The 23,510-nt window shown below is 44.9% G+C and overlaps 1 protein-coding gene across 2 annotated transcripts in view; it reads right to left on the reverse strand.

Moving 5' to 3' along the window:
* Positions 1-23,510, reverse strand: part of OCA2 (OCA2 melanosomal transmembrane protein) — a 333,437-nt gene that overhangs the window by 185,859 nt on the left and 124,068 nt on the right. For both annotated transcript variants that reach the window (XM_030813816.1, XM_030813815.1), the window contains 4 exons: positions 19,176-19,308; positions 10,086-10,233; positions 7,648-7,705; positions 4,343-4,451 (listed from right to left, as the gene is read on the reverse strand). In XM_030813816.1, the coding sequence (XP_030669676.1) occupies positions 4,343-4,451; positions 7,648-7,705; positions 10,086-10,233; positions 19,176-19,308 (448 nt within the window). The remainder of the gene's footprint in view (positions 1-4,342; positions 4,452-7,647; positions 7,706-10,085; positions 10,234-19,175; positions 19,309-23,510) is intronic.

Raw genomic sequence — 23,510 nt, forward strand, 5'->3', positions numbered from 1 at the left:
GCCATTGTGCCACCTCTTGCACACCCCTGGGTCCCTCAGGGCTCTCCTGTCTGTCACCGCAGCCAGCTCCGTGTGGCCCGACAACCCTCACACAGATGCACCTGGCAGGTCTGCCCTGGAGCACATGCCCCTGATGCCTTCTCCACCTGGGCTGCCCTTCGGGTGCAGTCGCATGGCCTTAGCACATGCAGCTGGACACATGCACTCTGGCATCCCACGGAAAGGAGCTGTGACCAATGGGCCATGCGCATCAACCAGTAAACATTCCTTCTTGCTCTACTCAACCCCACAGACAGCCCTGAGGTGCGTTTGGTACCTCCACTCAGACAGCCTTGCAGGATGGAGCCCCAGTGGCCCGTCACAAAGGCCAGCATGCTGGGGCAGTGGTGCCTGCGCTTGCTTTCCTCACTGCCCGGCCCCCATCCCTCACTCCTCTTCTCTGGGATGCTCCCGGATGAAGAACACACACATGAGCTTTTGCCTCAGGCTGTGCCCCAGGTTGGGTCAGCCACAAAGGAAATTCCCACAATAGTTAAGACGGAATCTGTGAGCAGCAACGAGAAGTTTGTTGGTGCATCCTGTAAACCTACACCTTGCTTTTACTAATGAACCAGGCATTAGCACCAGGCACCAGGGAGGGGAAATGCAGACACACGGACCATGTCCTTGAGTCTAGCTGGGAAGGGGAAGGTCAGAGGACAGACGAGGAAAGAAATCACAAGAATATATTTAAGGTTTGTATAATCCCCCTGTGGAACTTCAGGGGGATTCTCACTGTGCCACATGCCAGCAAGGGTGTGAAGCAGCTGGAGCTCCCATACATGCCGTGGGAACGTGACAGGGTTGGCCTCGCTAGAAAACAGGGCAGCAGTTGCTTTTAAAATAAAATCTATACCCACCGTATGACACAGCAGTGCCACTCAAGAGAAGGAAATTAACCCAGAGAATAAAACCCTAAGTTCACAGAAAACCATGTGCTCAGAAGCATCTGGAGTAGTTTTTTTGTTTTTTGGGTTTTTGTTTGTTTGTTTGTTTTTTCTGAAAAAAAAAAGAGTCTGCCTCTGTCATTGAGGCTGAGTGCAGTGGTGCAATCTCAGCTCACTACAACCGCCACCTCCCAGGCTCAAGCAATCCTGCTGCCTCAGCCTCCCAAGTAGCTGAGACTACAGGCGTGCACCACCACGCCCAGCTAATTTTTGTATTTTTTGTAGAGACAGGATTTTGCCATGTTGCCCAGGCTGGTCTCAAATTCCTGGGCTCAAGTAATCCACCCTCCTCGGCCTTACAAAGTGCCAGGATTACAGGCATGAGCCACTGTGCCCGGCCAAACATGAACTATTGATGCGCACAGCAACTTGGGTGAACCACAAAGGCATTACACTGCGTGAGATAAGCCAGTCTTGAAAGGTAGCGTACAATCTGATTCCATGTATATGACAGTCCCAAAAACACAAAACCATAGTGATGGAGACAAGATCAGTCCTTGCCAGGACCGGGGGAGGGTGGCCACAAAAGGACAGCTGAGAAAGTTCTATAATGGAGCTGTCCTGTGCTCTGACTGCAGTGGCAGTTACATAAACCTATCTATGTGTTAAAATCCATAGAACGCTACATCCAAAGGAAAAGTCAGTTTTGCTCTACAATAATAAAAAAAAAAATAAAGAAAAAGAGTCAATGCTATGTCTAGGTTAGGATTCCTAAATGAAGGAATGTTATCTGATGTCAAATTTTGTTCCACAATGCACATTTTTATATGACAGCACCCTGTGTTTTATGAAATTACATTGTGTTATAATGTCATGTAGTGTACAGTGTGTGCACTGTATTAGATGATGTCACATGTTACACGATGTACATCTTGTGATATGACATCATTTCATATTATATGACATCACATTGAACAAGGCTCAACTTACACAGCAGGACACATTGAAAACAGAACTTCTGGCCAAGCATAGTGGCTCATGCCTGTAATCCCCGCACTTTGGGAGGCTGAGGCAGGAGGATCACCTGAGGTCAGCAGTTTGAGACCAGCCTGGCCAACATAGTGAAACTCTAGCTCTACTAAAAATACAAAAATTAGCCGGGTGTGGTGGCGCATTCCTGTAATGCCAGCTACTCAGGAGACTAAGGCAGGAGAATTGCTTGAGCCCAGGAGGCAGAGGCTGCACTGAGTTGAGATTGTGCCACTGCACTCCAGCCTGAACAACATAGTGAGACTCTGTCTCAAAAAAGTTTTAAAAAACACTGTTACATTTAAAAAAAATTAAAAAGAAAACAGAACTTCACCAAAGATAAATGATCACATTGCTACTGGCTGAAGACCTGGGAAGATCTTGTATCCATTTTGCCCTTGTTCTATCAGAAAAGTTCTTATAACTCTAAGGAAACTGTATTCCATTAAAATACATGCCAATCAAACTTCTCTCCTAGTCAACCTAACCTATCTTGATGAATATGCAAATATAATCACCTGAACACAAGCCCCAACTAAAAACAAAACAGGATTTAAAAGCAGAAAATAAACATGTTCATCATTCACAGATGTAACAACCACACAAAAGGAGATGAGACATTTTGTAAACAAAATGTGACTTCCAGGCTAAAAGTTTCATAGTAACCAAGATTTTTTATGTCCATATAGTTAAAGATGTGACTTTAAGTATTAAAGTATTGTTTTTAATACAAAGACTGTTGCCCAATGTTAATAAAATTGAATGCAAGCTCTTGTGTTTTTTTAGTTTTTAAAATGCCTGCTATGTTCCTCTAAAGTAGACTCTCAAATAAAATTAGGAGCAAAATTATCTATGAACACCTAATGGAACCTCTCTGCCCACAAAACACTAGTTTTTTAAATTTGTTTAATTACCAGTGGTGACCACCTAACATTCTTGTAGTCATTAAGGTTTCTAATGTTAAAATTACATTAGGCCTGAGGTGTAATTAAAAATAATTACACTGCAGCAATTTCTAGATGTAATCCACCAAATACAATTGAAATTCACAAAATCATTACCACTCCAGCTTTGGATCATTACCTCATCAGGATTCCAAGCAGATCAGCTCTCAGGTGTGGATAAATAATACCTGCCAGCTTGAACCAAGCCCAGGCCACCTGGCAAGTTGGATTTGAGATTATCAAGAGAAAGAAATGGAGGGGCTGCGAATACATAACATAAAGCTGGACCTCTAGTCAAAAGCACATACATCATGTGTTGTGTGAGAATCTAGAAATGTAGCTTTTTTACATAAGAGAAAAGGAAACCCAGCTTCCAGCCCATGAATGTCTGATGGTTTCCAGGAACCCCGGAAGCAATGATGTGGTGCGAATCGCTGAAGCTTGCGGCATTATCCATTTATTTTACAAAATGAAGAGGCTTCACTTTCTATGGCAGCTGCACTCCTCAAATTTCACAGTGAACCAAGGCTTTATATAAAATAAGATAAAAGTTGGGTATTTTAACCATCTTAGCAGAGCTCACTTTTGAAGGAAAACTATGGGTAAAGCTTTGGTAAAAGAAAAGTCTGTGACACCACCTCAAATTTATGCTTCTTATAAACCTACACTTTCATGTGGGGTGGGTTTTGTTTTGTTTTCAATAAGGATACCAATGGAGATAACTGTGAAATTGATAAGAAACGCCTAAGAGAGTGGAGAATGTTTATGGAGGGTGGAGGAGGCCAGGGGTTGACAAGCTCTGTGGTGAGTTCCCCCTGAGAGAGCCACATCTCAGGTGGGGACAGGTCCTGGCCTCGACACAGGCTAGAGGAAGTGGAGAGGTCTCAGAGCCATGGGTGTGGTGAACGTGGGAGAAGAGAAACCAATGGTGGACGGTGGGAGAACAGTTTCATGTGCCAGATGCACCCTCAGACAAGGCAAGTGGGCCCTGCAGAGCGCTGACCATTCGCCAGGGCTCTCCTGAACTCCGGAACAGGCTGTCACCTAACTGGCATGGCAGGCGGCACAGACGGTAGCGCTGGCCTTGCCCATGTGGCTCCGTCTCTTCTGGGAACCACGTAAAGATGTGGTTATTAACTACAATAGACAGGACAGCGCCCACTCTATATTCCTCCTTGTGGTCATCCCTGGAGGAGCTGAGGACCCATGGCACAGAGTCTACGGGGCCGGAGATGCATCTCTCTCTCCCTTCCTCCTGCCCAGGAAACCAAAAGGAAAGGCGCCCTTCTTCCCAGGGCAGGCTGCCCACCCTCCATCTCAGCCCTCTCTGGCCTCCCACCAGCCTGGCTGCCTGTGGGAAAAGTCAGTGTCTGGGAACAGGCTCTGAAACCTTCCCATCCAGAATGTGACAAAGCCTATGAACTAAAGCTAAATTAGACTCACCAAGATCAAGATGAATGCCAGGGACAAACGAATTGAGGAAAAACATGAAGATAACAAATCCCAACACCGTCAGGCATTTGGCGAGCAGAATCCCATCAGATATCCTATGCTGTAAGAGAGAAACCACAGCTCATTTACTCTGCATAACCTTCTGACTCCTGCAGTGCGTCATAACCTACACAACTGGAATCACAACAGATTTCACGAGGATGAAAAGTGTAACCTCTCAAACTTGAAAGAAAATGACAAAGTACTGTGTTACAAGGAAACCCGTACAGATTCAGGATTACTGCATTCAAAACCTTTATGAAAGATAAATACAGCAGATGTCAACAGTAGTACAGTCCTGTTATGAAACACCTGGCCAGCAGGTATCAGAGGATGACGGGGCGTTTCTACAGGGGCCTATGCTGTCTTCACTGTTCCTTTCCCTACCACGCCAAGCATGCGGGCAGGGCAAGGAGGCTGAGCCTTCTCACGAAACTGTGACTCCCAGATAAGGCTCTGGCCATGTTCTTCACATGACATGCACGAGGCCCTGGGAATGCAGGGGGTGCACTCTTAGTGCAGGGATGACACCTACGAGAATCCACCCGATCATAGGGGGAGGGCGGGCTCTGAGGCACCTCAACCTCTGCAAGGCCTCCATCAACCTAGGAGTCAGCACAAGATGGGGCTCTCCCTATGAGGCCCCAAGGGTACTGTGCTCCACAGGCCATGGCTGCGTGGGGCCAGCAGAGGGAAGCACGCACAGATGGGCAGCTGGTTGGCCTGCCCTGTTAACAAGGTCCCCATGTGAATGCCGGCCCACTGTGCGAAAGGAAAACTGCACCAGGTCCTTTCTCTTTCTTTCTTTCATTTATTTATTTATTTTTATTTTTATTTTCATTTTTTGAGACAGAGTCTCACTCTATCACCCAGGCTGAAGTGCAGTGGCACAGTCTCGGCTCAACGCAACCTCCACCTCCCAGGCTTGGGTGATCCTCCTACCTCAGCCTCCTTCCCGAGTAGCTGGGACTACAGGTGTGCGCCACCATGCCCAGCTAGTTTTTGTATTTTTAGTAGAGATAGGGTTTCACCATGTTGCAAGCTGGTGTTGAACTCCTGGGCTCAAGCAATGTGCCCACCTCTGCCTCCCAAAGTGCTGGGATTACAGGTGTAAGCCACCACACCTGGCAAGCATCGGATCCTTTCTTGAGTCTGGTCCCACCAGCACACCTGTCTACCCATCTGTCTAATCTGTCAAGGTGGATAGATGGAGACAGCAATGATGACGGTTGTCAATGGATCTAGATATCTACCATCATAGCGATCTATAGCTATCTGGATTTGGACAGATATAGACATAGATATAGACACACAGAGGTAGAGCTAGAGCTAGAGCTACAGAGAGATTTTCTCTCTTGCTTCCTCTGGTCACAAACGTAAAGCTGCTGCCATCAAAAACATATGCAAGCCCCTCCGTGTCACAACAACTGACACAGCCCCTCCGCTATGTGCAATGGGGCCACTGGTGAGCATTTGCCCCTCCCTGCCCACTGCAAAAGCTCATGGCTGGGCCAGCCCCTTCTCAGCTTCCCTGTTGCCCCTTTGGGGAAGACCGATTTTCCTACATGATTCTGTGCTGAAGAATTAGGGCCAAAGGAGCATGGCAAGAAAAAGATTTGAAATGCTCAGAGGAGAGTGATGTGGGTTCTCATTAGGCGTGAGGGGTGGCATTGCAAACCTTCCCTGAGGTTGCAGCAACCACAGAAAGTGGCTATTGCCACAGCCAATGCAAAGATCGGAGGTGGAGGAGCAGGCAGGTCAAAGAGCATTCCAGCATCCTGCAGCTCATGGAAGTGGAGGTTTTTGGGGGGTATCATTCAAATTTGCTCCTTCTGGATACCTGAGGTCATTTCTTTTTTTTCCTTTTTTTTTTTTTTTTTTTCTTATTTCAATAGGTTTCCAGAAGACAGGTGGTGTTTGGTTATATGGATAAGTTCTTTAGTGGTGATTTCTGAGATTTTTGGTACTCCCATAGCCTGAACAGTGTACACGGTACCCAATGTGCAGTCTTTTATCTCTCGCCCCACTCCCACCATTCCCTTCAAGTCCCCAAAGTCCATTATATCATTCTTATGCCTTTGTGTCCTCGTAGCTTGGTTCCCACTTATAAGTGAGAACATACAATGTTTGGTTTTCCATTCCTGAGTTACTTCACTGGTCACCAAGTCCATCCAGATTGCTGTGAATGCCATTATTTCATTCCTTTCTATGGCTGAGTAGTATTCCATGGCATACACACACACACACACACACCCCTAGGGTCTTTTCTGTAAGAATTCTTAGATGTGATACAGGGAAGTTGCCAAGCCTTACCTCTCCATTTCATCTCACCGTAGTCCTCATCCAGGTGCATAGAGAGGCACACAGTTCTTCTCCAACTCATGACTAAAACACCACAGTCTAGCAAGGCAGGCATAATCTGTATGAACTTGGGGCCTGCAAGAGTATCATAGCTACACCTTTCTTTTCTAACCCTGGCCATCTACACGGGACAGAGTGTGAAGGCACTGAGGCACCTCATCAGACTGCATCCAACATCTTTATGGAAAATAAGCATGATAAATGTGAGGTGTGCTGAAGCCCTGTGAGGAAACACCTGACTCGCATGGAGAGTGTGCCCATCACAGTTAGAGTGGGTATTCAATCTCTCCCTAGAAAATAAACTGCACGGATTTGAAATGTCACTGAGATGCAAATGACTCCTAGCAGATCTTGAGCAGAGCTCTCTCTACTGGGAAGGGGCCCTCTGTGTTCATAAATGGGCTGAGAAAGTCCACCCCCATGGAAGAATGAGCCAAAAAACAAAATAAAACAAAACAAAACAAGCTCTGCCCCAAGAAGTCAGAGCCGTCGGCAGGACACTCACACATCCTATGTCTGTCCCTAAAGCTGCTCCACTTCACGCAGCATGCCTCGCCGGTCTCCCCTCTGCAAAGTGTGAACCTTGGGCCTGCCCTTCCGGGCCAGGCGAGGGCTGGTGGTCAGGGACACCCGCTCAGAGGGCAGGCCCTGCAACATGCAGGGACAGGGAAAGGCTCTATAAAATGTTCGCTTTCCACGTCCTCACAGAATCAGCCTGCTGTATCCAGAAATCATTTTTCCCCATCCACTCATACACACAAACCACAACGTCTTGTGTATAACCACAGAAATAAAAAGAGAAACGGCGTTCAGTCATGTGAGGGAAGGAAAAGGCATCACTCACTCTCTTCTTGGAGAAGTGAATCAGAAATCCCTGAGAAAAGAAAGCTGGGTACCTTTTTTTGGAGTTCCTGGATATTGGTCTCCCAGTTTTTGTCCTCCTGTGAGATCTGTCTAAAACAGAAAAGAAGAGACTCATTACTTCCCCGGTCACGCTGCACGGTGAGATCGCAGAGCAGCAGCCCCCAGCACTTCGTGCCTGGACGCAGTCTGCGACATGGAGCCTGGCAGGACTAGTCATGGGGGGCCGGTGGGGCTTCATTTGTTGGCTGGAAAAGGTGCTCACTCTATATTTTCCCAAAAAAATACATATAATGACCCGAACGATGAAAGAAGTGTGCGTGAGGAGGTACGTGTGACACCTTGCACACGGGAAGCTTCATGAAAACCCCACACCAGCGTGTGGACGAGGGCAGCGACCGTCAGCCTCTTTATTTTCCTCTTTATGCACACTTCTATGGTCCTGAATCTCTTTGTTTCCAAAATGAGGGCACTGAACCTGTACAACTATTACAACCAACTAAAGAAAAACATGGTAAAAGAAATGTCACTTGCTTTAATGTTGATTTTTATCAATCGATGATCAATTCCACGCCTGAAATCCTAGGACTTTGGGGGGCCACAGGGGAAGGATCACTTGAGGCCAGCATTTGGGGAAGATCGGCTTTGAAGGCTTTTCTGTCTGTGCTGCTCCTGCCGGGGTGGTCTCCTCCTGCCTGTTTCAGCCCCTTCAGTGGCTCCCACTTGCCTCTCCTTTTTCATGTTTCTGACTCAGCCCACCCCTCCTGGCTGACTTCCTCCCACACCAATTAGGGAAAAGGGGCTGCACAATGAAGAATGCAGTTTTAGTATCAAAGGAGGCTGACCATACAGGCAGTCTGGGTCGTAAGAAATCACAGCAGACAGAGTCGAATGATTCTGAGGACAATTTTTAAAAAGAAAATGTAAAAATAAGACTCTTGCAGGCCAAGCGTGGTGGCTCACGTCTATAATCCCAGTACTTTGGGAGGCCAAGGTGGGTGGATCACCTGAGGTTGGGAGTTCGAAATCAGCCTGACCAACACGGAGAAAGCCCGTCTCTACTAAAAATACAAAATTAGCCAGGCGGGCTGGCACATGCCTGTAATCCCAGCTACTCGGGAGGCTGAGGCAGGAGAATCGCTTGAACCCAGGAGGCAGATGTTGCGTTGAGCCGAGATCGCGCCGCTGCACTCCAGCCTGGGCAACAAGAGTGAAACTCCGTCTCAAAAAAAAATAAAATAAAATAAAACCTGCAGAGCTCGACTTTGCCTTAGGACACCCTCATGGTAATCTGCTTCTCAGCAACTGTGTGGCCTTGGGAAGCCACGCCCTCCCCAGGTCTGTTTCCTCCTGTGTGACTAATACCAGAGGAGCTGATGGGAACGTGGTGAGCCTCAGAGCCCACATATTTCCTCACATTTGTAACCTGAGATGCACTGAGTGTGTCTTTAACACCCAACACCAGGACAATTTATTCCATCTTCAGTTTATGAAGTGTCTCCTTTAAGATCTGTGCCTGCTGCTGAAGTTGGTCATTCTTTCCCCAGCCTCCAACTCAGGGCCTCCCTGTGGCCTGAGGACACTGGTCCTGCTGCTCCACCATTACTGGGCGAGGTGGGTCCTGGGCCGGGGATGAAGCCAATGGCACTGAGCCAGCACTTCATCCCAGGATTATGTGGGACTCCGTGTGACTGCCTGTGAATCCTCCCACTAACAGACCAGACCTTGAGACACCCATGCAGGGTGACCCCTTAGAGCTCAGCGAATGGCAATATGCAAGACCATTCTAGATTTTGTTCATAAGGGTTCACATTTCCCCTTGCCTAGATGGACATCTCCACCCCCTCTCAGCTCAGCTGTGGGGACGCTTCAGCTTCAGCATCCCTTGGGGGGTCACCAGGCTCCTGCTTCTTCTGTCTGAGCTTCCTGAACAAAGACTGCTTGGAACTCAGCACCATGTCACAGCAAGGAGAAAAACCACCAATTCATGGTTACCCTTTAAGTCTCAGCTTCGATTAACAACGAATGCCAGGAAACAAATTGAGTGGGGCTTTCGTATTCTTTCAGGTGCCTGAAAATCAACTGCTGGCAAAATAGTTTGTCAGATTAGTCTTTACATTAATGGTTTTTGGTTTTTGTCATGCAACAATTACAATGTGGAGAGATGGGACAGCCCAGTGGTTGAGAGTGTGAGCTCCATCCCCAGCGCCACTCCTTCCAAGCTGCACAACCCTGGGCACACTGCTCAAATTCTCCGAACCTCTGGTTTTGTGTTTTTTTTTGTCCTTAAACTCGGCTGTGTACCCCCTGCAGAGCTCAGTGAGGGTTAGATAAAATGTACTATAAGAGGCTTAGCACAGCGTGTGTCACCTAAATATCACGCATTAGTATACAGCTAGTGTCGCTATTTTGTAGGGCCATGGAATGTTCTGCTGCACACCAAGCACAGTCTGAGCAGGACCCCCCCCGGTACCTGTGGAAGGTGTGCAGCCTCCGGGCGAGCAGGTGCTCCAGTGCCAGCACCTTCCCCAGCAGCAGGCGGCGCACAGCAGTCTCCTCGCGGCTGGCCGGGCTGATGCGCTGAGCAGTCAGGCGCCAGACATGAATCTCGTGCTTCAGTTCTACAGAGAAAGGAAGGCAAAGCTTGGGTCTCCCATGACCTCAGACATCAGCAACACCCTCCTCTGCTCCCCACACAGCCGATGCCTGACAGAGCAGACACAGACTCGAGACGTGCAGGTAGCCCAGGGTCACCCAGAGCTTCTCAGCACCCGAGCTATTGCAATGGAGCCCAGATGACAAAGCCGACATTTAAAAATTATCACAAATTGCAAGGACAAAAAACCAAAGGCCACACGTTCTCACTCATAGGTGGGAATTGAGCAATGAGAACACTTGGACACAGGAAGGGGAACATCACACACCAGGGCCTGTTGTGGGGTGGGGGAGGGGGGAGGGATAGCATTAGGAGATACACCTAATGTAAATGACGAATTAATCGGTGCAGCACACCAACATGGTACATGTATACATATGTAACAAACCTGCACGTTGTGCACATGGACCCTAGAACTTAAAGTATAATAAAAAAATATATCACAAAAGTGAAGTAATGCAATTTCAACCCTTTCAGTGAAGAATAAATTCGTTTCTTGAACAAACACATTAGAGCTAGCGCCCAACAACCTTTCCCCTTCTTGCAGGAAATATTTCGGATCTGCTTCCAGCCAAAATCTAGACATTGCCCAATCTTTGAAGGTTTTCAGGAGCAGATCTAGTGAAAATTGAAAACACAAGTGTAATTCTCAGGAGAAGGTGCTCAGGGCTCTCCAGCAGGGCATTTGGTAAGCAGCAGAAGACAGGGAGGCACCCTCCAACCAGGCCCCACTGAGCTGTCTCTGACACAGGCAAGAAAGAGAGGTAGACAACCTGATGAAATGCTGAAATCTATAGAATGAGCAGAATTTTCACCCATCACTGAATTCAGACACCTTCTGATAGAGAAGAGTAGAGAGGAAATGATGTGTCAATTCATTGCCTCTTAAGATATTCAAATATTTCATGAAAACCTACATTTAACCTCTATTTTACTGTTAAAAACATTACATATGTTTCTCAAAATATCCATTAAAAGAATATAAGAAAGCACAATATTTTCATGAACCACCCCTTATGTGCAATGCTCCACACTGCCTATCACAAGAATTAAAGATAGGATGAAAAGACAAAGCCTTTCAAGCAGGCGCTGGGGCACTGGAAGAGCAGCTCAGGGCAGATTCAAGGCATGGCGATCACCCAAAGACCTGGGAAGCAGCATGAACATCGTGGGTTCAGTGGAAAGGGAAAACGCCACCTTTTAAGCCCCTTCTGTTCAGTACGTGAGTGCTCATCACCCACTGCGTCGCAGACCTACTGCAACAACAAAGATGAGTTAGGCAGAGGGAGGCAGTCTGGAAACGAAGCATGTCATGACTCAGAGAGAATGCGCAGAGCCTGGGAGCACCAGAACTATTTCAGTTAGCACATGGCATTTCTAAAGCTTCAGCCTTACCAAGATGAAAACCTTTAGAACTAAGACACATAATATGTTTTCATTCAGTGCATATGGATGCTTTGTAGCTTACTAAAATAAAAGGAACTTGGGTATAATTCAAAGGCCTCTTCAGAGAAACAGATCCATAATTTCCTCTTGAAAAGTCTCACACTTCGTTAAACCACCTATGAGGCTATGATAACACAAAAAGAAAGGGGAAGAGGAAGTGAAGGAAAAAACTAATGAACTCACTCTCTGAAACACTGAACACAAAAACACCATCTGTGGAAGGTCTCCAATGTAAGTTCAGACAGAGCCAGTATTTCATCCAGTGCTCTAAATCTTGCTAAAAGCCCGTCCATAAAGTACCAGAGACTTTCCAGCCATTCTCTAAAGGCATCACGGTGAAGGGCCACTTTCTGAAGCAGCTGATCAGCTTCAAAGTGCTCACACACCTGCATGGTTCATCTCTGGTGCCAGCCCCTGGGTGCAGGCTGGAAGTCTCTCCATGCCTTTATGTTTGGAGAAGCAAAGCCTGGGAACCAAGGCTATGTTAGTGGAGCCGGCCTTCCAGTCCCTGTGCAACTACTGCAGGTGCTTACTCTCCAGTGGAGCCTCAGCCACCTTCATGCACACCCAGCACCCACCTGCCTTCTAACCCATAAAATCAAAAAGGAAGTGCTGCTCCACTCAGGTCAACCCACGCATTAATACTCAGGTAGTACACTTTTGTATTCCTAGTTGTGAAATGTAATATACAAATTATGAAGGAATTTAGTCGGGAGGGATTTTGCCCAGAAGGGTTCACCCAGAACTCAGTTTACCAAAACCTGTCCATGTATCAGTTCCCAGGCTTCCTCTGCACCTCCTCTGTCATTTCCCCACCCTGTCTACTCTGCTGAGGTCCAAGACCATAGACCCAGCTGGCTACCCAATATTTCCCTCTGAACCCTGTGCTGCAAACTCATAGCTAAACACTTTATCTTCCTCCCATGAAGTTTCTCTCCTACCCTTACCTTCTTAGTTTTTATATAATGCAATTGCTCCTCCAGGTACACAAGACTGAAATGTCATCCTGGTCTTGTCAATGTCATTCTCTTTTATATTTCCACATTAACATTATTGTGTCACAGATCTGTGTTTGATACTAAAGGATAAAATTTAATTGCTAAGTTACAAGATGGCCTTCCAAAACTGGGAAGAGATATAAGATACATCAAAATAAACATATGCTAGGGCAGTGTGAGCCTCAAGAGCCGCCCAGGATATGCTGGCACGGCTCTTGGCTTGTCTGCTTCTTCCTGTCCTAGGTTACCTGTTTGTCCAGGCCTCACCTTCTCACATTTCTTAATTCTTATTATTCCTTAGTAACCTTTAACTACAGTCACTTCCTATAAACCTGCCACTGCTTAATCATAAAACACCATTTGTTCTATCTATCTATCTATCTATCTATCTATCTATCTATCTATCCATCTATCTATCTCACGCCTGTAATCCTAGCACTTTGGGAGGCCGAAGCGAGCAGATCACCTGAGGTCGGGAGTTCGAGGCCAGCCTGGCCAATATGGTGAAACCCCGACTCTACTAAAAACACAAAAAAATTAGCTGGGCATGGTGGTAGGCGCCAGTAATCTCAGCTACTTGGGAGACTAAGGTAGGAGAATCACTTGAACCCAGGAGGTGGAGGTTGCAGTGAGCCAAGATTGCTTCACTCCACTCCAGCCTGGGCATGACAGAGCAAGGCTCCGTCTCAAAAAAAAAAAGGTAACAAAAGCCAAAATTGACAAATGGGATCTAATTAAACTAAAGAGCTTCTGCACAGCAAAAGAAACTATCACCACAGTGAACAGGCAACCTACAGAATGGGAGAAAATTTTTGTAATCTATCCATCTGACAAAGGGCTAATATGCAGAATCTACAAAGAACTTAAACAAATTTACAAGAAAAAAACAACCCCATTAAAAAGTGGGCAAAGGATACAAACAGACACTTCTCAAAAGAAGACATTTATGCGACCAACAAACATACGAAAAAAAGCTCGTTGTCACTGGTCATTAGAGAAATGCAAATCAAAACCACAATGAGATACCATCTCACTCCAGTTAGAATGACAATCATTAAAAAGTCAGAAAACAACAGATGCTGGAGAGGATGTGGAGAAATAAGAACGCTTTTACACTGTTGGCGGGAGTGTAAATTAGTTCAGCCATTGTGGAAGACAGTGTGGCGATTCCTCAAGGATCTAGAACCAGAAATAACATTTGACCCAGCAATCCCATTACTGGGTATATACCCAAAGGATTATAAATCATTCTACTATAAAGACATATGCACACGTATGCTTATTGCAGCACTGTTCACAATAGCAAAGACTTGGAACCAACCCAAATGCCCATCAATGACAGACTGGATAAAGAAAATGTGGCACATATACACCATGGAATACTATGCAGCCATAAGAAAGGATGAGTTCATGTCCTTTGCAGGGACATGGATTAAGCTGGAAACCATCATTCTCAGCAAACTAACACAGGAACAGAAAACCAAACACTGAATGTTCTCACTCATAAGTGGGAGTTGAACAATGAGAACACATGGACACAGGGAGGGGAACATCACACACCGGGGGCTGTCGGAGGGTTGGGGGCTAGGGGAGGGATAGCATTAGGAGAAATACCTAGTGTAGATGACAGGTTGATGGGTGCAGCAAACTACCATGGCATGTGTATACCTATGTAACAAACCCGCACGTTCTGCACATACATCCCAGAACTTAAAGTGTAATTAAGAAATAAAATAAAATAAATAAAAATAAAAATAATTAAAAATTTTTTAATTTATTAATTAAAATAATAAAACAAATCTATTTCTCAGATGATAGGAAGATGACTGATATTTATCTAGCTGTCATCTTCCTAGATCATTTCCTAGATTAGATGATAGATTATAGATAGATAAATAGAAGATAGATAGATAAATTCCTTCTTTCAAATATCCAGTAGTTCCCCGTGGCCTGTAGAATAAAGCTAAAGATGTCAAAGATCTTCAGAGAAGAGTCAAAACCCCAAATGCCCAGCACCACTGTGAGCTCTGATTCTGCCATATAAGTTTCAACTCTTTGTCTTTGCCACTCTAGCCTCTTACTAGGAGACATCATCAGATATCCCATCTCTTACCTCTCTATCGCCTCTATCTTTCTGAGCTTCTCAACCAACTTCTGATGGTATTACTTAGAGTGGCCACATACATGTTTCAAACAGGCAAAGAAAGTGCCATGTGGGATGTGCTCTCACATGGGAGGTGATGGCTTCCAGAGAAGCCTAGAGTAGTGAGCTCAGAGCTAGGAATCTCAGGAGAAGCAGCCTAGGCCAGAAAGAGAGAAATGGAACTATACTAGTGTTAAGTTCTTCTACTGTATGTTAGGTAGTATAATATCACTCAAAGTTAGTGGTATAATAGTCACTAAAATCACAAAACAGAATTAAAGCCCAAAAAAGTAACAACCAACAGAGGAGAAAGTTTAGAATATATTTAAATACTCAATTAATTCAAAAGAAGGCATAAATGAAGAAAAGGGTAATAATGAAGCACAAATATAAAACAATAATATGATGTTACACTTAAATTCAATCACATCACTAAGCACATTAAATATAAATAGTCTAAGAGAGACTATCAGAGTAGATAAAAAAGCAAGATGCAAATATATGCTGCTTACAAGAACTGTACTTTAAAGATATAAATAAGTTAAAAGTAAAAAGATGGAAAAAGACATACCACACTAACACTAGTCAAGAGAAAAATGAAATTGTTATATTAACAACAAAGTATATTTCAGAGCAAAGAATATTAACATGGATTGCAAAGATTGCTTTTATAATAATAAAGGTGTTAATTCATCAAGATGAAAGAACAATCCGAAATATTTATATGCCCTAATAGTAAACTTTTAAAATGCATAAAGCAAAATAATAGAATTACAAACAGAAATAAACAAATCTATAATCACCCTTAGACACGTCTGTATCCATCTCTCAATAATTAATAAAACAAGTAGACAGAAAATCAGCAAGAATATAGAATACTTGAATAACATTATCAGCCAATCTGACCTAAGCTACATAATTGACATCACTGAACATCCCTCCTAACAAGATCAGAATACATTTTCATTTCTAGTGCACACAGAATGTTTACAAAGGTAGACCACATTCTATAGCCATACAAGCCTCAATAAATGTTAAACGATTCAAGATTTATGAAATATATTCTCTTACTACAGTGGAACTAAATTAGGTAACTGCAAAAACTTTCCCAAATACTTGGAAGGTAAATAAACCATCTAAATTATCCAAGGATCAAAGAAGAAATAAAAAGATGCATTATAAGATAATTTGAACTGAATGAAAATGAAATAAAATATTTAATAAATTAGTGAGAAGCCATTAAAGTAATACTTAGAAGGAAATTTAGAGCACTAAAGGCCTATATGAGAAAATAAGATGTACATAAAATCAATAACCTCAGCCTCCACTTTAAGAAACCAGTGAAAAAAATAAGTAAGTCCAAAAGTATGCAGAAAAAAAATAATAAAGAGCACAACAGACATTATTAAAAGAGAAAAAAATTCTAGAGAAAAATCTATATAATCAAAAGCTGGTTCTTTGAGGTCAATAAAATTGATAAACCAACCAAAGAGAGACAGAAGACACAAACTATCAAACTATCAACATCAAGAATGAGAGATATGACATTATCAAAAATTTGATAGCCTTTAAAAGGATAATGAAAGAATATTATGAAAAATGTTATAACAATACATTCAACAACTTAGATTAAATGGACAAATTCCTTGAAAGACACCAACTACCAGTCAACACTCAAGGAGAAACAGATAACTTGAATAGCCATTCCTGTATGTATATTAAGGGATTTGAATTTGCAGTTAAAAACCTTTCCACAAAAACATCCAGGCCTATAAATGTCCAAATAAACATTTAAGAAAAAAGTAATAGCAATTCTACAGAAATTCTTCCAAAAAATTGAAGATGAGGAAATATTTCCGTACTCCTCCTATAAGGACAACAAAAAAAGACATTACAAGAAAGGAAACTACAATCAAGATCCCTAATGTACACAAATACAAAATGCTAAACAGAGTATCAGCAAGAAGCAGCAAGAGTTGAACATCTGGTGATCAGAGGGATAGGCTCTGGTGATTATTGTTCTTTTCACCATGTAAGTCATGCTCTCTCCCATTCTGAGCACCTGGCAGGCTGGCCTGTCCTGGTCCCTTGTGACTGGGTGGGGCCTGCCTGTGTCACTCGATGGCAGAGTGGGCCCATGCTATTCTCTCTGCCTTCAAGGCCAGCCGCTCAGGACTCTAAGAACAGATGATGATCAGAGCCCCTGCCAGTCCACTGGGGAGGGCGCGGGGGGTACAAAGCCAACACGAGGAAGAAAACACAGTTCTGGAAGTCACTGAGATTTCAGGGTTACTTTTTCACTGCAACATAACCAAGCCTGTTCTGACAATGCTCTGTACACCACCACAGGCCTGCTAAACTCAGATCTCTTGAGTGGGGCTTGGGAATCTGCACTTTTACCAACCACTCCAAATTTGGAGCCCTCTAGGCCCCACAGTGGCACAGAGCAATCACCCCTCCCTGCACTGCCGGTCTTAGCTCTGCCATAGGGTTCCTGCATCACCAGGTGTGTCCACTTCCAACCATCCCTCCCCACTTCCCTCAAAGCTTTTCTCTGTTCCTTAGTCAGGAACGGTGAGGAATTGATTACAGAGATTATTTTCTATGTATCTAAATCTGTGTATCCCAAATTCATCTCAAGATTAGACTCTTCAGGACAGCTTACCAACAACACAGAATTCCTGGGGATGACGCTGGAAATCTGCCTATACAACAATTGTCCCAGGTCACTGTGATCACCAGGGAGGTTGGGAGAGGCTGGCATAGTTGGGCAGGATGACAGCTGAGCTCTCCACTAAGGCACAGCTGTGCACACACAAGCTCCAAGAGACAGGCCAATTATCCACCACGGTCACAGTCTCCTTCACTCTCCCTTGGTTCTAACATTTTCATCAGAAAATGAAACCTATATATTAATTTATCTTACTTTGCATATATTAGTTGATTATAAAACATTCTGAACACCTCTAACTAGTTGTTATGGGTTGAACTAGGTCCCAGCCCCCAGGTAAGATGACTAGATATTCCCAAGAACAAACTTGTTTTGACAGATGAATCCTGAGGAGGAATGCAAAACAATGTTTTCTTAATAAGATTCTTTAAATACTCAAATTCTGAATAACATGAAAGTCACACAGATCTGTCTTGGACAGTCAGCATCGGAGGAACTGGAGTATGGCAGGACCATGTCCTGGCTTCCAGCCGTCCATGTGGAAATGGAATCTGGGTATCTTATCCAGAACAAAGACAAAGTGAGATCCTGTAAAACACAGGCCAGCGAAATCACAAAGGCTGAGAGAGATCAACATAAAATCCGTGAGCTCTACAAATTCCCGAAGAAGAAGAGCGCCTTCATCTGCTGAGCTCTGGTCGCCTGATGCCCCTGTTACCCAGGCAACCTGCACAGCATCCACATTCTAGACCTCGTCAAGGAAAGGCTGCCTGTTTCCCAAATAATCTATTGTTCCTAATATATTCTAGTCAGTAACGATCTCAGCAAAACATCTACTAAAGTGTTTTAGTGATGAAAATGCAAAACGATAAGATGGCCCTAAGCCCTCATCCTGCTGGCTGGTGCTCAGCAACTGCTGCTTGTTTGTTTGTTTGTTTGTTTGTTTTTGAGATGGAGTTTCACTCTGTCGCCCAGGCTGGAGTGCAGTGCCACGATCTTGGCTCACTGCAACCTCCATCTCCTGGGTTCAAGCAATTCTCCTGCCTCAGCCTCCTGAGTAGCTGGGATTACAGGCCTGTGACACCATGCCCGCCTAATTTCTGTATTTTTAGTAGAGACGGGGTTTCACCATGTTGGCCAGGCCGGAGTCAAACTCCTGACCTGATTCAGGTGATCCGCCCACCTTGGCCTCCCAAAGTGCTGGGATTACAGGCATGAGCCACCGCGCCCGGGCTAGCATGTGCTCTTGATTGACAGGGCCCATCACCTCCTTTGCTGGGTTATGTTGCTGTATTTGCAGTCATATTTAAGACTCAAGCTATGATACACTATTACAGCACTACAGTCTATATATTAGTGTATTTGTACCATACACATGTGGCTTTAGGGGTTTATGACATGTGAGTTGTACATGCTGGCCATTACTTCCCACATTTTACCACAGTACACTTCACAGGAAACTAAAGAGGCACAGCTCATGATAGCAGCCCTGAAAACACAGTGTATACTAGAAGGCGGACGTGGAGAGTCACCGGTATTGAGCATCCAGCAACCCATCAACAGATACTTCCTGATTAGAAGTTCTCCTGGTAAACAACAATATTATGGTCATGAAATCTGAGCCTACATGAGGATGCACTTGTACTCACCAACAATCTCACTGGGTTCCTTGTTATAAAGCTTTCTGTTCCAGTAAAGGAGTCTGAGGAGCGGAAAGCAGACCAGGAGAACAAGGCAAATCCCAACGAACATGTGTGCAGTGAATCCAGCAAAGTCCAGGCCCTGGAAATAAACAAGGGGAAATGAAATGGCAGGCCGGGCGTGGTGGCTCATGCCTGTAACCCCAGCACTTTCCGAGGCAGGTGGATCACGAGGTCCGGAGATCGAGACCATCCTGGCTAACACAGTGAAAACCTGTCTCTACTAAAAAATACAAAAAATTAACTGGGCGTGGTGGTGGGTGCCTGTAGTCCCAGCTACTCAGGAGGCTGAGACAGGAGAATGGCGTGAACCCGAGAGGCAGAGCTTGCAGTGAGCTGAGATCACGCCACTGCACTCCAGCCTGGGCGACAGAGCGAGACTCCGTCTCAAAACAAACAAAAAGAAATGGCAGACAGGCCTTTCCTCCACACAGGTAGCAGCTCCCCGAGTCAGGGTCCAGGGAGGGCCAGAGCCCAGGAGGGAAGGGGCTCACCAGGAGTTCCAGGACCTTAGGCAGAGGTCCTGGAGCCCAACACAAAACCCACAAAAGACCACGGATTCCTCACCATGATTTTGAAAATTGTTAACGTTTGTTTCTTTCATGTCGAAAACCAAAAACCAATTCTTACACAAATGACAAGCCATCATAGGAAGAAACAAAAACAGGCTACCACATCTAACTAAACCTTGGCTTGGTCTGTCTTCACCACTAGATTGATGCCTTCCCCAAGATAGGGTGAAAAAAGACTGAATGGGACAAAACATTAAACTATATGATAATATTTGCCCATTTAAAGGTAAGTTGAATTTTTAAACACTTCATTTAAGTCCCTGCCATCGGTCTGAAAGTGTCCTCATGGCTGGAGAGCACAGCCCTTTGCAGGGCACTCTGGGCCCATCAGGGCTGGGATCGCTTAGAGCATAGGGACCAGCCACAGGGACCCAGGCAGGTACATCTCCTTCCCGGCACGCTTCCTTTGCCTGCCTAGGGCTCTGCGCGTGGCCGGCCACTGAGGGTATCTTTAGAGTTGAGCAAATCCCCACTAGGTTGATTTGTCCTGGAATAAGTCAGCAGCGTCATTGGTTGGTTCTGTTCTTTCACACACAAACGTCCTGGAATAAGTCAGCAGCGTCATTGGTTGGTTCTGTTCTTTCACACACAAACGTCCTGGAATAAGTCAGCAGCGTCATTGGTTGGTTCTGTTCTTTCACTGACGTCCTGGAATAAGTCAGCAGCGTCACTGGTTGGTTCTGTTCTTTCACAGACCACCTGGAATAAGTCAGCAGCATCATTCGTTGGTTCTGTTCTTTCACAGACCATGTGCTTTTATACCTTCAGCACGTCTGTGCAGGCACCTCCTGAGCCCCCAGCAGGACAGATGAGGCTCCTATCCCCATGAAGCTGGCCATCTGGCAAGAACTCAAGGTCTTTTCTGTAGTGTCCATGGATCACAGGTGCCACAGCGGGGGTCAGAGGCACAGTGACAACGCACGACCATGGGGAGTGACAGAGGGCAGGGAGGGAGGGACCACAGGCAGTCCAGCTCTGCCTTGGGAACCTTGGGAACCTCGGGAACCTCTTACATAGGTAGGGGGTGGCAACTCACACAGAACGTTAGTGAGGATCCCATGACGGGAGTTTGGAAAATCACCTTCCAAAGATCTGGGTTTGAGTGATTTAAACTATATTAATTGTTCCTTATTAAAATTTATGTATTTTGCCTCTCGCTTTTAGAAAATATGTGACATTACTTTCAACATTATTAAAGATACAACACAACTAGAGGCCATTATCAATGAAGTTGTGTCAAAGTTTAGAGCTTGCCAATATACAATAATCTGAAATGCTTAATCCCTTACAGTTACCGGTACATCCAAAGGTTGTCCTTGAAAACAGCATTACAAATGACAGATGGAGCTGTATAAGCTAATTCCTGGACAGATGGCAGGGAAACCACACAGAGGCAGGACTCGTGGAATGCTTTGAGTGATCATATAGAAGAATTCACCACTTTCCCGATAGTTCTTCAATGTGGGTATTACATTGAATTTTGTGTTTATCTCTATAATTCATACCCCAGATATCTGAAAAAGGTCCACAATACTTTTAAGGGCTTATGAAACTGTTTTAAATTCTTCTAAACTCAGAAGCAAAAAAAAAAAAAATGAACTGTTGGGTCAGAGAAAATGATTTAAACTATAGTACTAATGTATTTATACACTAGCTGGGTCATGAAATGCAATTGTTAATATTTTTTAGAGAAAATGTCCCAAGAAGACAGAAGTACCTATATCCTGAGTAATTCTTGGTCCCTTTAGAACATAATAACTATAAAGTTTTGCCCCATTTGAAATGTTGGGGCAATTGGAGAAAAAAGTGATGAGTAGATAAAAGAAAAAAAAAGTAAAGAGGTCCTGGGAGTGCGTCCACAGCAAAATGACACAGCACTAAGTGAAGCATTTAGTTGCTAGTAGACTTGTGACGGGTGGATTCATCAAAAGAGCAACGATAAGGGAAAAATCTAAACTGATAACTTTAGGAAACAGGCAGATGCAGTGTGCAGTGGGATGAAGATGTTTGCACTAAGCTTATTAGGTGCAGGTATCTGGGCCACCCTGCTGCTTTTACGTGCCTCTGTAATTTCCTAGACTCTCCTCTGTGTTCCCGTAACAAAACTACCCACCAGCACACTCATATCAATTCAGCGCCTAAATGCGCTCTTTCTGCTTCAAGGTGCCACTTCTGCTTTGTATTGTTTTGTTATGGGCTCCACTGAGTCATTTTCTTCTTAATTTTCCCCATTGTCCTCATTTGATGGATTAAATGGCCAAATTTTAGGCACGTAAACCAAACAAAAGAGGAACCCCCAATCAGATTAGAACATTCCCAGATTCATAATCTACATACATTTAAGGGGACACACCTAAAGGACTTCTGGCCCACCAATATCATTTTCTAAGAATGACGCTTCAGGCTAGCTCTGTGACAAATCAAAATGGTCCATTAGGTTGTAAGGGAGGGGCTCAAGCCAAAATGATTTCTTGAATTCTTCCATGTGAAAAACTAAAAAAAAAAAACTTCTTATGAAGTGTTTAGCTGAATCTATTGAATATTTTAGTAAAATATGCATCGTGTAATTTGAAAATATAATCCTGTCTAGACGCCCAGTAAGGAGAGGACCCAGCACTGCAGGAATGCGTGTGGGCCGGACGGGGGTGTGGGTCTCGATGCTTGTGAGGGATCCATCAAGCATAGGTGCAGGGGTCCTGGCACACATGGGTCTAAAGGTAGAGCCTCTGGCAGAGACACAGATCCCAGCATGCTGAAAACAGAGCAAGCCACAGAGGGAATGAGCTCTGCTAGCCAGTGCTGATCTGAGAGGAAAAAAAGGTCAAAAAGGAAGACCCCTGAGTCCACAGATATTGAAGAGGTGTGTGGAAACCAACAAACCAAAAAAAAAACCTGCAAAGGAAATTCAGAGGGGGCCAGAGAGGCAGAGCAGGGCCCACAAGAGAGAGACACTGTCTAAATTATCACCCAATGGAGTGGGGGAAAACAGTAGTGGAGGAGAAGCCAAAGAACTTCACAACACATGCAGCATGGCAGGAACGCATGAAAAACACCCCAGCAGGCACCGCATGGTGGGAAAATATGAAGAAGGTCCCAGCACGCACAGCATGGTGGAAAAATGTAAAGAATGTCCCAGCACGCACAGCATGATGGGAAAACATAAAGAATGTCCCAGCATGCACAGTATGGCAGGGAAAGCCTGAAGAACGCATGCTGGGAAAACGTGAAAAACATCCCAGCACACACAGAATGTTGGGAAAACATAAAGAACATCCCAGCATGCACAGTATGGCAAGGAAAGCCTGAAGAATACCCCAGTACGCATGGCATGGCGGGAAAACGTGAAAAACATCCCTACACACACGGGATGGTGGGAAAACAGGAAGAACGTAGCAGCACGCATGGCATGATGGGAAAACGTAAAGAACGTCCCAGCATGCACAGTACGGCAGGGAAAGCCTGAAGAACTCCCCAGCAAGCACGGCATGGTGGGAAAACGTGAAAAATGCCCCAGCACGCAAGGCATGGTGGGAAAACCTAACTGTAATGTCCCCGCACGCACAGTATGGCAGGAAAGCCTGAAAAACGCCCTAACATGCCCGGCGTGGTGAGAACGCGGAAAAAACGTCCCAGCATGGAAGGCATGATGGGAAAACAAGAAGAACGCCCCAGCATGCAGGGTATGGTGGGAAAATGGGAAGAATGTCCTAGG

The sequence above is a fragment of the Nomascus leucogenys genome, chromosome 6 (assembly GCF_006542625.1).
Source record: "Nomascus leucogenys isolate Asia chromosome 6, Asia_NLE_v1, whole genome shotgun sequence".
NCBI classification, from domain to species: domain Eukaryota; kingdom Metazoa; phylum Chordata; class Mammalia; order Primates; family Hylobatidae; genus Nomascus; species Nomascus leucogenys.